The sequence below is a fragment of the Colletotrichum acutatum genome, assembly GCF_030867785.1.
Source record: "Colletotrichum acutatum strain CBS 112980 chromosome Unknown BDZ83scaffold_4, whole genome shotgun sequence".
In the NCBI taxonomy this organism is placed as follows: domain Eukaryota; kingdom Fungi; phylum Ascomycota; class Sordariomycetes; order Glomerellales; family Glomerellaceae; genus Colletotrichum; species Colletotrichum acutatum.
In genome coordinates, this window is record NW_026848998.1 from 227,017 (window position 1) to 239,123 (window position 12,107).

The 12,107-nt window shown below is 53.4% G+C and overlaps 4 protein-coding genes across 4 annotated transcripts; 2 read left to right on the forward strand and 2 right to left on the reverse strand.

The window, feature by feature from the left end:
- Positions 1 to 2,358: 2,358 nt before the first annotated feature.
- On the forward strand, positions 2,359 to 4,452 carry BDZ83DRAFT_548541 (protein phosphatase 2C; the record flags this gene model as incomplete). The annotated part of the gene is made up of 7 exons (XM_060503467.1): positions 2,359 to 2,394; positions 2,703 to 3,012; positions 3,130 to 3,203; positions 3,270 to 3,354; positions 3,417 to 3,623; positions 3,679 to 3,939; positions 4,136 to 4,452. Coding segments are annotated over 7 exons (1,290 nt in total), but the record flags the coding sequence as incomplete, so codon positions are not given.
- An 867-nt stretch (positions 4,453 to 5,319) lies between these two features.
- On the reverse strand, positions 5,320 to 8,010 carry BDZ83DRAFT_746843 (uncharacterized protein; the record flags this gene model as incomplete). Its single annotated transcript, XM_060513330.1, has 1 exon — positions 5,320 to 8,010. The coding sequence occupies one exon, from the start codon at positions 8,008 to 8,010 to the stop codon at positions 5,320 to 5,322; it is 2,691 nt and encodes an 896-aa protein (XP_060371033.1).
- A 328-nt stretch (positions 8,011 to 8,338) lies between these two features.
- BDZ83DRAFT_565345 (meiotically up-regulated 65 protein) lies at positions 8,339 to 9,809 on the reverse strand (the record flags this gene model as incomplete). Its single annotated transcript, XM_060503743.1, has 2 exons — positions 8,339 to 9,387; positions 9,446 to 9,809. The coding sequence occupies 2 exons, from the start codon at positions 9,807 to 9,809 to the stop codon at positions 8,339 to 8,341; spliced, it is 1,413 nt and encodes a 470-aa protein (XP_060371034.1).
- A 1,566-nt stretch (positions 9,810 to 11,375) lies between these two features.
- BDZ83DRAFT_746845 (uncharacterized protein) lies at positions 11,376 to 11,890 on the forward strand (the record flags this gene model as incomplete). Its single annotated transcript, XM_060513331.1, has 3 exons — positions 11,376 to 11,484; positions 11,548 to 11,651; positions 11,723 to 11,890. 3 exons carry the CDS (start codon positions 11,376 to 11,378, stop codon positions 11,888 to 11,890), a joined length of 381 nt encoding a protein of 126 aa, XP_060371035.1.
- Positions 11,891 to 12,107: the final 217 nt, after the last annotated feature.

A 12,107-nucleotide genomic window follows, 5' to 3' on the forward strand; every position in this document is an offset into this window, starting at 1 on the left:
TCCCGCTGAGTCTGTGCAGCCGGAAAGGCTTGTAAGTTGTGGGGGGTTGGCCAACTAGGTTGCCTCGCATTGCGCCCACGGCAGGCAGCAAATGGCAGATGCCCAGCAAAATGGATGGCTTAGCTAAGCCGTCCAAAATGGAGACATGATCTCTCATGGGTCCCTGCCTGTCCTGTGCCCCAGCCTTGGATTGGCACGATTGGATAGGTAGGTATTTTAGGGAAAGCGGCCTCTGGGGTTGATACTAGTCACTTAGATCGGATTCCCCGAAGCGACAGCAAAGAGCTTGGACCTCATTTGCCGTCCATTCATGTCTGATTGTTCAGGTCCTAGCTTCGCTCGGGCCAAGAAGGGGATGGGGGGAGGAGAAACGGCGGAGAGGGGAGGGCCTGAAAGGGGGGGAAGATTGGATTCATTTGTTTTGGCGGTAGAGAGAGTGAGGGGCGGGAGGCCCTTGCATGAGAACCGTGCAGTATCCGTAGATATGGCAGGTGGGTAGGTTGGACGCGACTAAACGCGGTGATGGAAGTCTGTGTTTCTCGATTCTTTGGTTGTGGTTTGCAGATAATAGAACCCGTGGTCACCGAGTTCAACATCGGTCCCCATAGTCTGAAATCCAGACTCTCGTAGCCAGTCAACTCCATGGATGTCGGCAGTGAGAGTCCGATAGAACCTGGCCCTTGACCCAAATGCCTTACCTTAGCTTCTGTGTGGAATTTTGCCCGCCTAGGTAGCTTGTTACGGTAGGTTGTTTGTGGTAAGCTCGCGACGTCGGGTATGACGCAACTGCAGGTAGACTCGTCTCTTTTCAGCAGGTAGTTCCGTATCGGATCCGTAGCACGCAAGCCTTGCTGGGGGGGTTTTTTTTTTTGTGAACAAAACAGCTTAGAGGCAGGCAATGACGACGAATTCTTGCACTTGCCGCATCCACGAGGGTCAATGTGCCTCCGTGGGTATCGGCTGGCCGCCGTTGCCAGTCTTGCTGGGGCGAAATATGCAAGTAAGAATGAGAGGCGCAAGCAAATCCCGCTCCGGCCGGAGACGTTACGTTGGTCTATGGGATTGGCTACCTACACGGTTTTGACTTGTCGAATCGTCGTTGTAAGCCTCGCTAGAACTTCGGGTCAAGTTTGTTCACTCGGCGAAACATGTCCTTGAGAATAAAGTCTTTCTTACAACTTTTCAAGGTGACTCGAGGTAGGTAAGGTTGATAGATATCAACATACCAGATACCAACATACCCTATTGGTGAAAGGAACTAAGTTGAGGAGTCACTGGTAATGTGACCAACCCCTCGTACAGATTTGATTGTTGTTGGTGCAAGGCAGTGGATGCCACGAGGAGACCCAGACTCATACCCAGACGTAGCACTGCCAGAGAGGTAAAGTGCCTGGGTGTCCGTAGCGTGGCCTTTCTATCCGTACCCAAGTTCGCCTCACAATCCTGTCGCCAACTGGCCTTTGAACGGATACGCAAGACTGGTCTTTTCCCTGCCGTGCTTTACCTTAGTTCATTAGATTAGTAGGTATGTAAGTAAGTGAGGTAAGGTGGTAGTATCTTTGTGGTGGTTGTGGTTGGTAGTACGTACCGCCTCCCCGCGGCGTTGTAGTCACCTCAGTTCCGACTTTGCCATGGAAGGTACCTACCAAGGTAGAGCAAGTCGGGGCCAGCAATCCAAGCAACTGCTTGCCCCAGCTTAGGTTGTTGTCCGCGGCTGGGCTGTCCTATCCTGCCCTGTCCTGTCCCGGGTTGCTTGCACCTTCCGTATCGCACAGCAACTCTGTTCGCCCCTGGGCTACCTACCGCTACCACACGCTCTCTCTGCCTTACAACACACCAACTCACCACTCACCACAACACGCGACCTGGTCTCTGTTCATCACCCATCCAGAAAACTCTTCCTACTCACAACCTCACCCACACCGAGCTACGATTGAGTTCGGGTCATTTTTTCCCTCCTCCTACCGCCCTCACTTCTCTTGCGCAACCTCGCAGTTTTTGGCGCGACCAATTTTCTCGCATTACCGCACCCCGAACTCGACCCTCTACTACCTGTGATAGCAGACCCAACATCTCTTAGGGATCGACGCCTGTCCCCTGCCCATTTCCCTTGCGATTCGGATACCCCGCTTCCTCTCGAGTGTGCGCGATCTAGAACCTTTTGCTACCGCACCACCTTCCTGTCACCTCGCCTCTTTTTTTCCTCACAGCCTTCTTGCGCACGCACGACTGGCACTGAAAAAATTTCTCCTTTCTGGCAACCTTACGATACCGACGTACGCTTCCGACTACGATTTGACCGACCAAACATCCAGTCAAACCCGGTAGCTGTGCTGCCGACTCATTGCATCCATCACCATGGGTCAAACTCTCTCCGAGCCCGTTGTCGAGAAGGTATGTCATAATCTACTGCTACCCTCACTTCTCTTGAGACGCGCTGCTTTCCCTCGCTCTGCCCATCATTACATCCTCATACTCAATCTAATTCCTTTGCGGCCTCTTCCTCCTTGTTCGCAGCCAGCCCCGGGGTCCCCTCCGACCCCCCGCTTGCTTCGGCCGTTCCTGCCCGTGATATCGCGCGGGCAGGCGATGCAGCAAGGTGGCTTGGGAGTGTTCTTCGCAGCAATGTCTACCCGATGACGTATCTCTACAACCCAAAATACCTTGGTTCATCCTACTGACTTCACTTCCCACGATTATAGTCCTCGGCCAAGGGCGAAGATGAGCGCCTTCTCTATGGCGTTTCTGCCATGCAGGGCTGGCGCATAAGCATGGAGGATGCTCACATCACCATCCTCGACCTTCTCACCCCCGGCAGCGACGAAGCCAAGAAACACGAGTCAAAACTCTCCTTCTTTGGAGTTTTTGACGGACATGGCGGCGACAAAGTAGCCTTGTTCGCTGGAGAGAATATTCACGACATCATCAAGAAGCAAGAGACCTTCAAGAAGGGCAACTACGAACAGGCGTTGAAGGATGGCTTCTTGGCAACCGATCGGGCGATTCTTAACGGTAAATTCACGACCTCGGATCCGGCAGTACTTGGAGGCTAAGCCGTGCTGCGGTTTTGGCCCTTACCATTTGTTGCCCCCTACGCTGCATACATGAGCTAATCTTGGGGTATACCAGATCCCAAGTACGAAGAGGAGGTTTCTGGCTGCACTGCCTGCGTTGGCCTGATCTCGGACAACAAGATCTATGTTGTGAGTTTGCTTACGTCCGCTTCTGCGCGATGTATTCGCATTACTTACCGACCGTTCCGCGACTAGGCAAACGCTGGCGACTCGAGAAGCGTTCTTGGTATCAAGGGACGGGCTAAGCCCCTGTCCCAGGACCACAAGCCCCAGCTTGAGGGTGAGTACTAGGCCATGGTAAAGGCAAAAATACCTCGAGGCTGACCTGAAATCCTCCCTTAGCCGAGAAGTCCCGTATCACAGCCGCCGGTGGCTTTGTCGACTTTGGCCGTGTTAACGGCAATCTTGCTCTCTCCCGCGCCATTGGTGACTTCGAGTTCAAGAAGAGCGCAGAGCTCTCGCCCGAGGCCCAGATCGTCACCGCCTTCCCTGACGTCGAGACTCACGAGATCAGCGACGACGATGAGTTCTTGGTCATCGCTTGCGACGGTAAGCAGGAAGCACTGGGTATGGGAAGGAAAACACAGGCTGACAAGATTCTCAGGTATCTGGGATTGCCAGTCTTCCCAGGCTGTTGTCGAGTTCGTCCGTCGTGGCATCGCGGCGAAGCAGGAGCTGGACAAGATCTGCGAGAACATGATGGACAACTGCTTGGCCTCCAACTCGGAGACCGGAGGTGTTGGCTGCGACAACATGACCATGTGCATCATTGGTCTTCTGCGCGGCAAGACCAAGGAGGAGTGGTACGAGGAGATTGCCAAGCGGGTTGCTGCTGGAGACGGACCTTGCGCCCCTCCCGAATACGGTACGACTGAATCCACGTCCGAATCCACATCTTCCTAAGGAGTTGAGCGCGCGCCGACCTCCATCTGCACTATCATGAGACCAGTCTCTCTATCCCCATAATACAACCATTATCCCCCTTTTTGTAGCCATCGTTTGTTTTTGTGTCCCATAATTTCTTTCCAAAGGAGGAGCGCTGATCCATCACCTGCAACTAGCTGAATTCCGCGGTCCTGGAGTTCACCACAACTTCGACGACAGCGACAGCGGCTACGACGTGGATGTGGAGAACAAGGGCAAGCCCTTCGGCATCGGTGGCTACAAGGGCCGCATCATCTTCCTTGGCGACGGCACTGAGGTTCTGACCGACTCTGACGACACGGAGATGTTTGACAACGCTGAGGAGGACAAGGACCTCGAGAGCCAGGTGTCCAAGGCTGCTTCGGCAACCAGCAAAGATAGCGAGGCTGAGGACAAGTCAGCCCCGAAGACGGAGGAGACTAAGGCGGCGGATAAGACTGCGGAGGAGTCAAAGCCGGCCGCAGTCCCCGCGTCTACAGAGGAGAGCAAGGAGAAGTGAGCTCAGCGACTGGGGATGTCGACTTTCTATACCTTGATGAATGACGTGGGCGTGTAATTGAGCCTGGAAGAGACCGGACTCAACGGATCCGTATGACTTTTAAGAAGGCGAGAGAGACTTTTCAATGGCTTGGCTGGAATGGATGAATGAATGTTTCTCGTGTTGTTTTCCTCATCATATTGGGTGTCCCGGAGGCCGTTGACAGGGTTGTGATCAGGCAGAGTGGGGATGACGAACAGCAGTCGCGGCGGCTCAAGGGGGGAGAGAGGGAGGGCTGGCCGCATGTTGAGAGAGTCCCGAAGACTCTATCTTTGCGTGCTGTAGCTAGTAGCCCTCGGCGGGCTTACCTAGTTGTCACGCTTACTTATGATCATTTGCATGTCCCCACCAACCCCTTTTGAAACTTGCTACTTTCTTAACCTCCCTCCTATCCGGAAAGGGGACCTATCTGTCTTCCTCATTGGGCTCTGGAGATCTGACGTTTCTTGTACTGGGACTGCTTGCGAGTGTAGGAGACCAAAGAGAATCGATATTTGTACTGCCAACCAGAAGACATGGACTCAAAAATAACACGCTTACATCATACCAGCTAGTCGTACTCAAGGAAGCAATTTCATAGCTGGGAAATGCAGTCATCATCAAAGTATTTCTCTTTTGTACAGAATTCTATGGGTATTTTGCACTCCCCGGCCCCAGTCACCTCTTGCCTATCCTACAAGAAGAAGGGATTTTGTTGTACATAATAGTTTCTAATATAAGTAGTTTTGCGAAATGGCCTTTTTTCTATGCAGAGACTTTGACTCTCTGGTCCCCGTTTTGAGCCTACATGTCTTGGGTTGCTGGCGTTGTGAGTCCGTCAGTCGGCACTATGGTTGTCTTGTACTTGTCAACAGACGGTGATAAATGGCTGTCTGTGTCAACTGATGACGATGGCCGGCCGTCTTCCGTTGCCGATATTGGTATTGTGAGACCGTCAGTCGGCACTATTGTCGTCTTGTCTTCGTTCACGGACGATGATGAGATCTGATCGTGTCCATCAACAGATGACGGTGGCAAGTCATCCGTGGCTGCAACATGCTCGATCTTCAATTGCATGTGATGCGTCTGTAAGCCCTTCCCGTTCCGTTGATACATCACCGTGATTCCCGGGGTGGTGACGGTGCGCAGTGGCGTGGGAGGGGAATGCCGCAGGCTCTCCTGCTTGGCCTTCTTGACCGCTGCAATGATTTTCCCGTCGGCTTCCCAAGCCCATGAAAGAAGCTGATGGAGCGGGTACCAAGGTCGTATTTTGTGCTCCTGGAAATAATCGTACGTAGCCTTGCTGATCCGGGCACCGTTGACTTGGTTCGGCCCCGTTACGTCCTGATCGAACCAGGACGGCAGAGCGGAGGGCGCCGCGTGGGCTTTAGGGTTCGGCTCGATGGTGTGCTGCAGAACGTTTTCCGGGTTGACGCCGTACCGCCAGTTGCCGATGTGATTGCGCATGTCCGAGCTGGTTCTGCCCGCTATACAGGCATAACGCCAGATGACGCCCATGGCATTGGGCCTGTCGAGCCTGAAGGCAAGGAAGAAGAGTATGTGGTATGATTGCTCACTCATCACGACGAAGTGCTTGTGAGCCTTCTCCAAAGCGGCCGTGGCGAATATGAGATGGCGCTGGGCTTTCGCATGCTGAAGCATCGTGTTGAGCGTGAGCGTGGTAGGAAAGGTATTTCGAGACTCGGCCATGATGTCCCAGAGGTCGCAGCACGAGGCGAAGTTGCCCATACGTCCGAGTTCGTTCATGATGGCATGCATGACTGGTCTCGATGACCAGCCCGTACCGTACTTGGCGGTGAGGGTCTCAAGGAATGAGCGAATACCGGGCCAGTTGTGTTCCAGCTTGCGCATGTCCTCCGTGACGAGTTGCTTTGTGACGAGTGGCACGACGCCGGGATCCAAAAGTAGGCCAAGCGAGTGCATGAGTCGAAGTACATGCTGAATGATTTGTTTGCTCTCGATCATCTCCATGTACAACGCCCATGTTTTCGCATTTGGCTGGTAACCGTAGCTAATCATCATTCCTAACAAGCCGTGAAAGTTGCGGAGATCTTTCAACTTGGCACAGTTCTCCAGCATGATATTGAAAACGCCAGTATCCATCGAAAAAGGTGCATCTCGCTGGCTCTGGAAAAGGTCACGGGCGTGGTTGCGATAGGCATTGCCACGCAGCTCGATAAATCGCAACGCCTGTTTGAATGCGCGCCTCGACCGCGCATGTCTCGAAGACTCATCTGTGAATGCGCTAAAAAGGAGCTTGAGAGCCGCGTTGTCGGCAGCAGGGCCCGCGCCATACATCTTGTACTTATCATGCGTAGTTATCCTCGCGTTTGTGATGGCGGTTATGTAGGCCAAGAATGAATCAGGCGTCCATTCTTTCGGTTTCGGGATACTTTCGTATTTGTGCTTGTGTGAGTATTCCTTCATATACGCCGGACGCTGCTCTTCCTCGGAACTTTTCCACACAGTTTCGTTTCTTGCTCCAGCTACCTCGTCACGTCGTGTTGTAGAGAAGTTGCTGCCGATAGCTCCCTCAATACTGATCGTGCTGTCAGCGCGAGTGGCGAGTCTAGAGATCTCTTGGCTTGCATGTTCCAAAGCATCTTCATCGCCCGAGAGGAAAAGATATCCCTCTTCACTGAGTGTCCCTCCTTTATCCTTTGGCCATCGCATCTCAATATGACATCTCGTTTGTTCGTGTATGTCCCAAATAGTGTGGTCGACATCGTGAAGGAGCGTATATGCGAGCTCAACTCCGACTGTGATCTTACGCACATTGCGCTGCCAGGGTCCCTTGACAGGCCGGGTCTGTCGTCGAAGGAGGTCCAAAGTGTTGCGCCAGTTGCTGAACGACCCCTTTTTGACCTGTCGGACCGTCTCGAGCCAAATTTGCCTGGTTATGCTTTGGTGAAATCGCTGGACACTGGCTCGAGATTCTCTCTGCGGCTGGTAACGTATCGTCGGCGTAACGAGTATAGAGTCATGCTGTGCTTGGGTAAGGCCCGTCTTGTTCGGTCGTTGAAACTTGCGTTCGCTGGCATCTTTGAGTAGGTACTCAACAGGTTTGCGACGCTCGCTGATGGTATCAAGTGGATCAAGCGCCGTAGATTTGCGTGCTTCCTTCGGTTTGGTTTCCGGGCCATTACCCAGCGTCGAGTTCTCGACTCTCGGTGGTGTCTTGATCCTTTCGTCTTCGGCAGTCAGGCCTTCCAGGGCAGGACTCACGGCGGTATCGCAGGTTGGGCTGGTGCCATTGTTCGCTCCTTCATCTTCAATTCGAGAGTGCGGCGTGGACGTCTCAACCGCGTTGGGCCTGACCGCATCGGTAGCTGTGTGCACCCATTGGCGAGGAAGTGATAGTTGAGCTCGAGGCGCCCGAGACCATCTTTGGGGAACCCTGGAAATCGGAGAGATCCCAGAGGAGCCGATACGGTGAGACCGGGCTCTCAATGATAGCGTGATTCCCAGGGACATTTGCTATGAATGGCCCATGTTGTGTGCTGGGCTCAAAATTTGTTGCATTTGGTATGATGGAACGGATGCCATCGGTTTCGCTGAAGTCGCGGACAAGCTATCCGCAGAAGAATTTCCACTTCGCGCCGATTGATCCCGGTCTTTCGGCCCCAGAAATTTGACCCGACCCCTGCCGGCCGACAACAGTGTGAGCGACACATGATATTACTATTTTGCACTGTTCATTCAACTACTTCACAACAAGGTATCCGTACCGCAGGCAATGACTAGCAAATTGTATATATGAAGTCGGGTATACAAGAAAAGAATGATTACCGCCCCGTCCCTATTACTTCTTCGGTGAACCAGGTAAGGCACCCGAGTTGGGTTGCGCAGGACCGCTCTGATCAACACCTTCCCACCCCTTATTCCATCCCTCGTCTTCTGCAACAGCATGTTTGGCTTCGCCATTCTCTGCAAGCCCCTTGACATCGCTCCAATACGAAAGCCTTTTGACTTCTTCGTCTGCATGCTTAATTGCCGCTGCAAGGTGTTTTCTTCTCTCTTCTCTTTCTTTTGCCTTATCTGCATCCTCGTGCTTCTCTTCGTCTGCAGCGACTGCTTCATCATAAATCTGGGTCAGGCGACTCAGCAGCAGTCTTCTCGAGGCCTGAAACACGAATATGCCCATAACATCGTGCATCTCCTCCTGTAAGTGCTCGAGGTTGTCTTGAGCGTGCGCGAGATAATTCTCAAAAGCCTCAATCTTTTCGCGGTCGATGCGAGAGCCTCGAAGGACGGCCATAAGCGTCCACACGTCTTCGATATCTTGCTTTTCCTCCGCCACACTGGTCTGTACACTCGCCTTGCTGACGCTTTCCCGCCGGCTGCGTGCCACACTAGAGGAACGGCTGTGATTGGCAGGCGTAACGGTGAAGTAGTCGGAGTTCAGCATGTGCGGGTCCTCCGATATGTCTTCCGGTTTCTTCTTGATGCGCTTGCGAACCCAGCACCTCCTCCGAACGAAGGAATTCCACCATTTCGGACCATGCCAGGAATATCTCTTGGAGAACATGAAGGAGTACTCCCATCCAAACTCGTCCATGGCCACACCTTCTTCACGATGTATTTTCCACTCGGGCCATACCCACTCCCAGGACGGATCGGGCACTTGTGCTGTTTTGATTGTGGTAGGACTCGTCTTGTGAAATTGGTTCGTCCAAGGCGATGGGTCGAGGTTGCCCAAAGCCTTGCCAGAAAATAGGGCAACACGGCAAACAAAGCAGCCTCGCTCGTTCTCCCACAACACGTCAACAGCTGTTTCTCGATCCGCGGTGGCTGGCCTCCGTCGTTGACTGCTGCTTCTGCCGGGCATTGTGCCTTCCATTGGCGTGGGTTCTGTTTCAACATGTACTATCAGAACCTGCATTATACACTGGACATGACTATATTTTACCTTCGACCTCGATAGACGGTGCTGTGGTGGCCGTTGTCGTTTGAGGTTCGAGAGTGGGAGCACCCCGATGCCCAGCAGCTTTCGACTGTTGTCTTTGTTCCGGCTCTACTGAGCGTCCAGACGTACTCGCATCCTGGTCGGTATTTTGCTCCGTACTGCGATCCCCATTTGGTTCCGCATCGTGACTCTCAGTAGTGTCCTCATCACGGAGTAACTGTGAACCGGTCGACGCGCGGGGAGGAGGTCTGCTAAGGCTTTCGGCGCTCGGTGAACCGCGGTTATCATGGTTGACAAGGCTGATCTCGTGGTCATAATCACTATCTTTCAAGCCGGTGACCCGACGAGAGCTTCGAAAAGAAGGCATCGCTCTAAAGCTGTATCGCAGCCTCGCTTGCCTGGTGTCAAGGAGCTTCCGTGTTGATGCCGCCCTGAGACTCAGTGCCGGAGTGAGACCGGAACGGCACCCTCGAGGGTGAAAGGGGGTTCGTCGTTGGTGGGGGGAGAATTGAAATCCGGGCCGGAGGTGCTTTAGCTTCCTTCTCGGGGGCGATTGGCGGCTCTCGCCCTGGAATGGTGGAATACAGAATCGTAGTCTAGGTGGGCTACCTGGACATTGTGCCGAATCTACTCAGCCAAATGATGTTTCCAAGCGCACCCCGTCGACGGGTGGGAATAAAAAAGAGGCCGTAGAGGGAGAAGGCCGATGTGAGGCTACAAGGTCGATGGTCCGACGAGCGAGGAATTCAGGGAAGTCAATTAGGACCTCTCCTTCGGACCTAGCGTGGGCTAGACCACCATCGGCTGGCAGTGGCCAAATGGAGGACGCTGAACAAGGCTAGCACAATGCAGCAATAACAATTACGAAGGAAAGCAGGAAGCGCTGGCTGTACTTGGAGGCCTAGACCCAAAAGCTGAACACGGGTTGGCTCTTGCGCTTCACGGTCCAGCCAGTCCAGGAGCCTGTGAGCCTGCGAGGTGTCGCGTACTCAGCTCCGGCGATGATGTAATGTCCCAGCTTCTCCAGCGAGTGTCGAGCCCCCCCAGCAACCACCTCAGTTTTGCGTACCAGAGAGTCAGCCCAAACAGGTGTTTTCATGCTACCTAACGTGCAGACCTGGCTCTGAAGCACATTGAGCACTGTGAAGCCACAGGCAACGGTTTGACGGGCACGATCGTCAGCCGAGAGGTCCGTTTGCGCTCGTTGGAAGTTTTAGGGAGACCTGGATGAATAAACACCATAGAGTAAAACATTACCCCCTATGGATACATCGAAAGTGACAGCTGATTTTCGGAGCTTTGACAAGCTGAAGTGACGCTGGAGATCCAGTGGATGCTGCACTCTTACCAGGATCAAGTCTGAAGAGGTACGTCACGAATACTTCGTTCCTCCATTGGGTTTCGCGTGATCCCAAGGTATCGTATCCGTCCCCTCTGGAGGTGATGGCCTGTGCATGCTGAGTTCGTGGTCCCGGCCCCAAGTGGAGCTCTTCGGCCAGGAGCGGCTGGGGGGAAGCTACTTCCCATTCCCCGCATTCATGCCGCTCTACGTCATGTATCCCTCACACCTTCACGTCAACCGGAGCTTTCGTAGCTCCAAATGTTCCCTCGCCTGCTTGCCCCAGGTCGACTCATGTCGGTAGTGCAGTTCACTGGTGTGATTTGGTGCCAGGAGGCGTGTGGGAAAGAGTGTAACCGCGTAAGAAATGAGACAAGAGCTGCGGCGCCAGTGATTCGATAGCAAGGTACTAATAGATCATGCCATCCTGCTCTTCCTCGTGACGAAGGCCGCTTTCTCTCTCCTCTCTCTCTAATTCAATCAATCAAATCACACAAATCACGACGATAGCTTCAAGCTTCTACCGATCGCAGCTCCAAAGCCATACCTCAATTAGCTCTACTACACCCTACACTACACACAAACCCAATCAACATGTCCAAGAAGACTCCCCTTTTCCTCGGTCTCACTGCCGCCGGCGGTGTCGGCTACTACCTCTACAGCGCTGGCGGAAACCCTACCGCCGCGGAGAAGAAGTTTGAGAGTATGTGTTACCTGTCGCATTGCCGCCATCTCATTGTCTCGAATGCTGACCCGCGTTATTTAGGTGACGTTCACAAGGCATCCGCTGAGGTCAAGTCTCACCTCCCCGGACGTACGCCCGACGCCCAGAACAAGGGCGCGCAATTCGGTGCTAAGCTCGACGAGGCCGTAAGTTCACCTCTGCCCGGCCTGCCTCCAGCAAATGTTCAATGATCAATCATCGCTGACAATCTCACCAGGTCGCTGAGGCCGACAAGAAGTTCTCTGCCACCAAGAGCAACGTCGAGGCGTATGCCAAGGACGCAAAGGCCGAAGCCCTGAAGAAGGTCGACGCCTTTGACAAGACCGTCGAGACCGAAGCCGCCAAGGCCAAGAGCGGCATCTCCAGCTGGTTCGGCGGCAAATAAGTCCTACGATTACTCTGGCGATCATTTCTTCTGTCTTCTACGTAATGGATCAATCATGACAATGGGCATCGGGTTTGCTTTCTCAGCTCTGGGTTAGGAGTCGCAATACGAATCAATCATAATTCTTTGACTCATGTTCAATATCTCAAAAGCCCATGGGGCTTCCTCGTGGTATTATTTCCTGCTCGCTTGGTGATTTTGAAAGTGACCTCTTCTC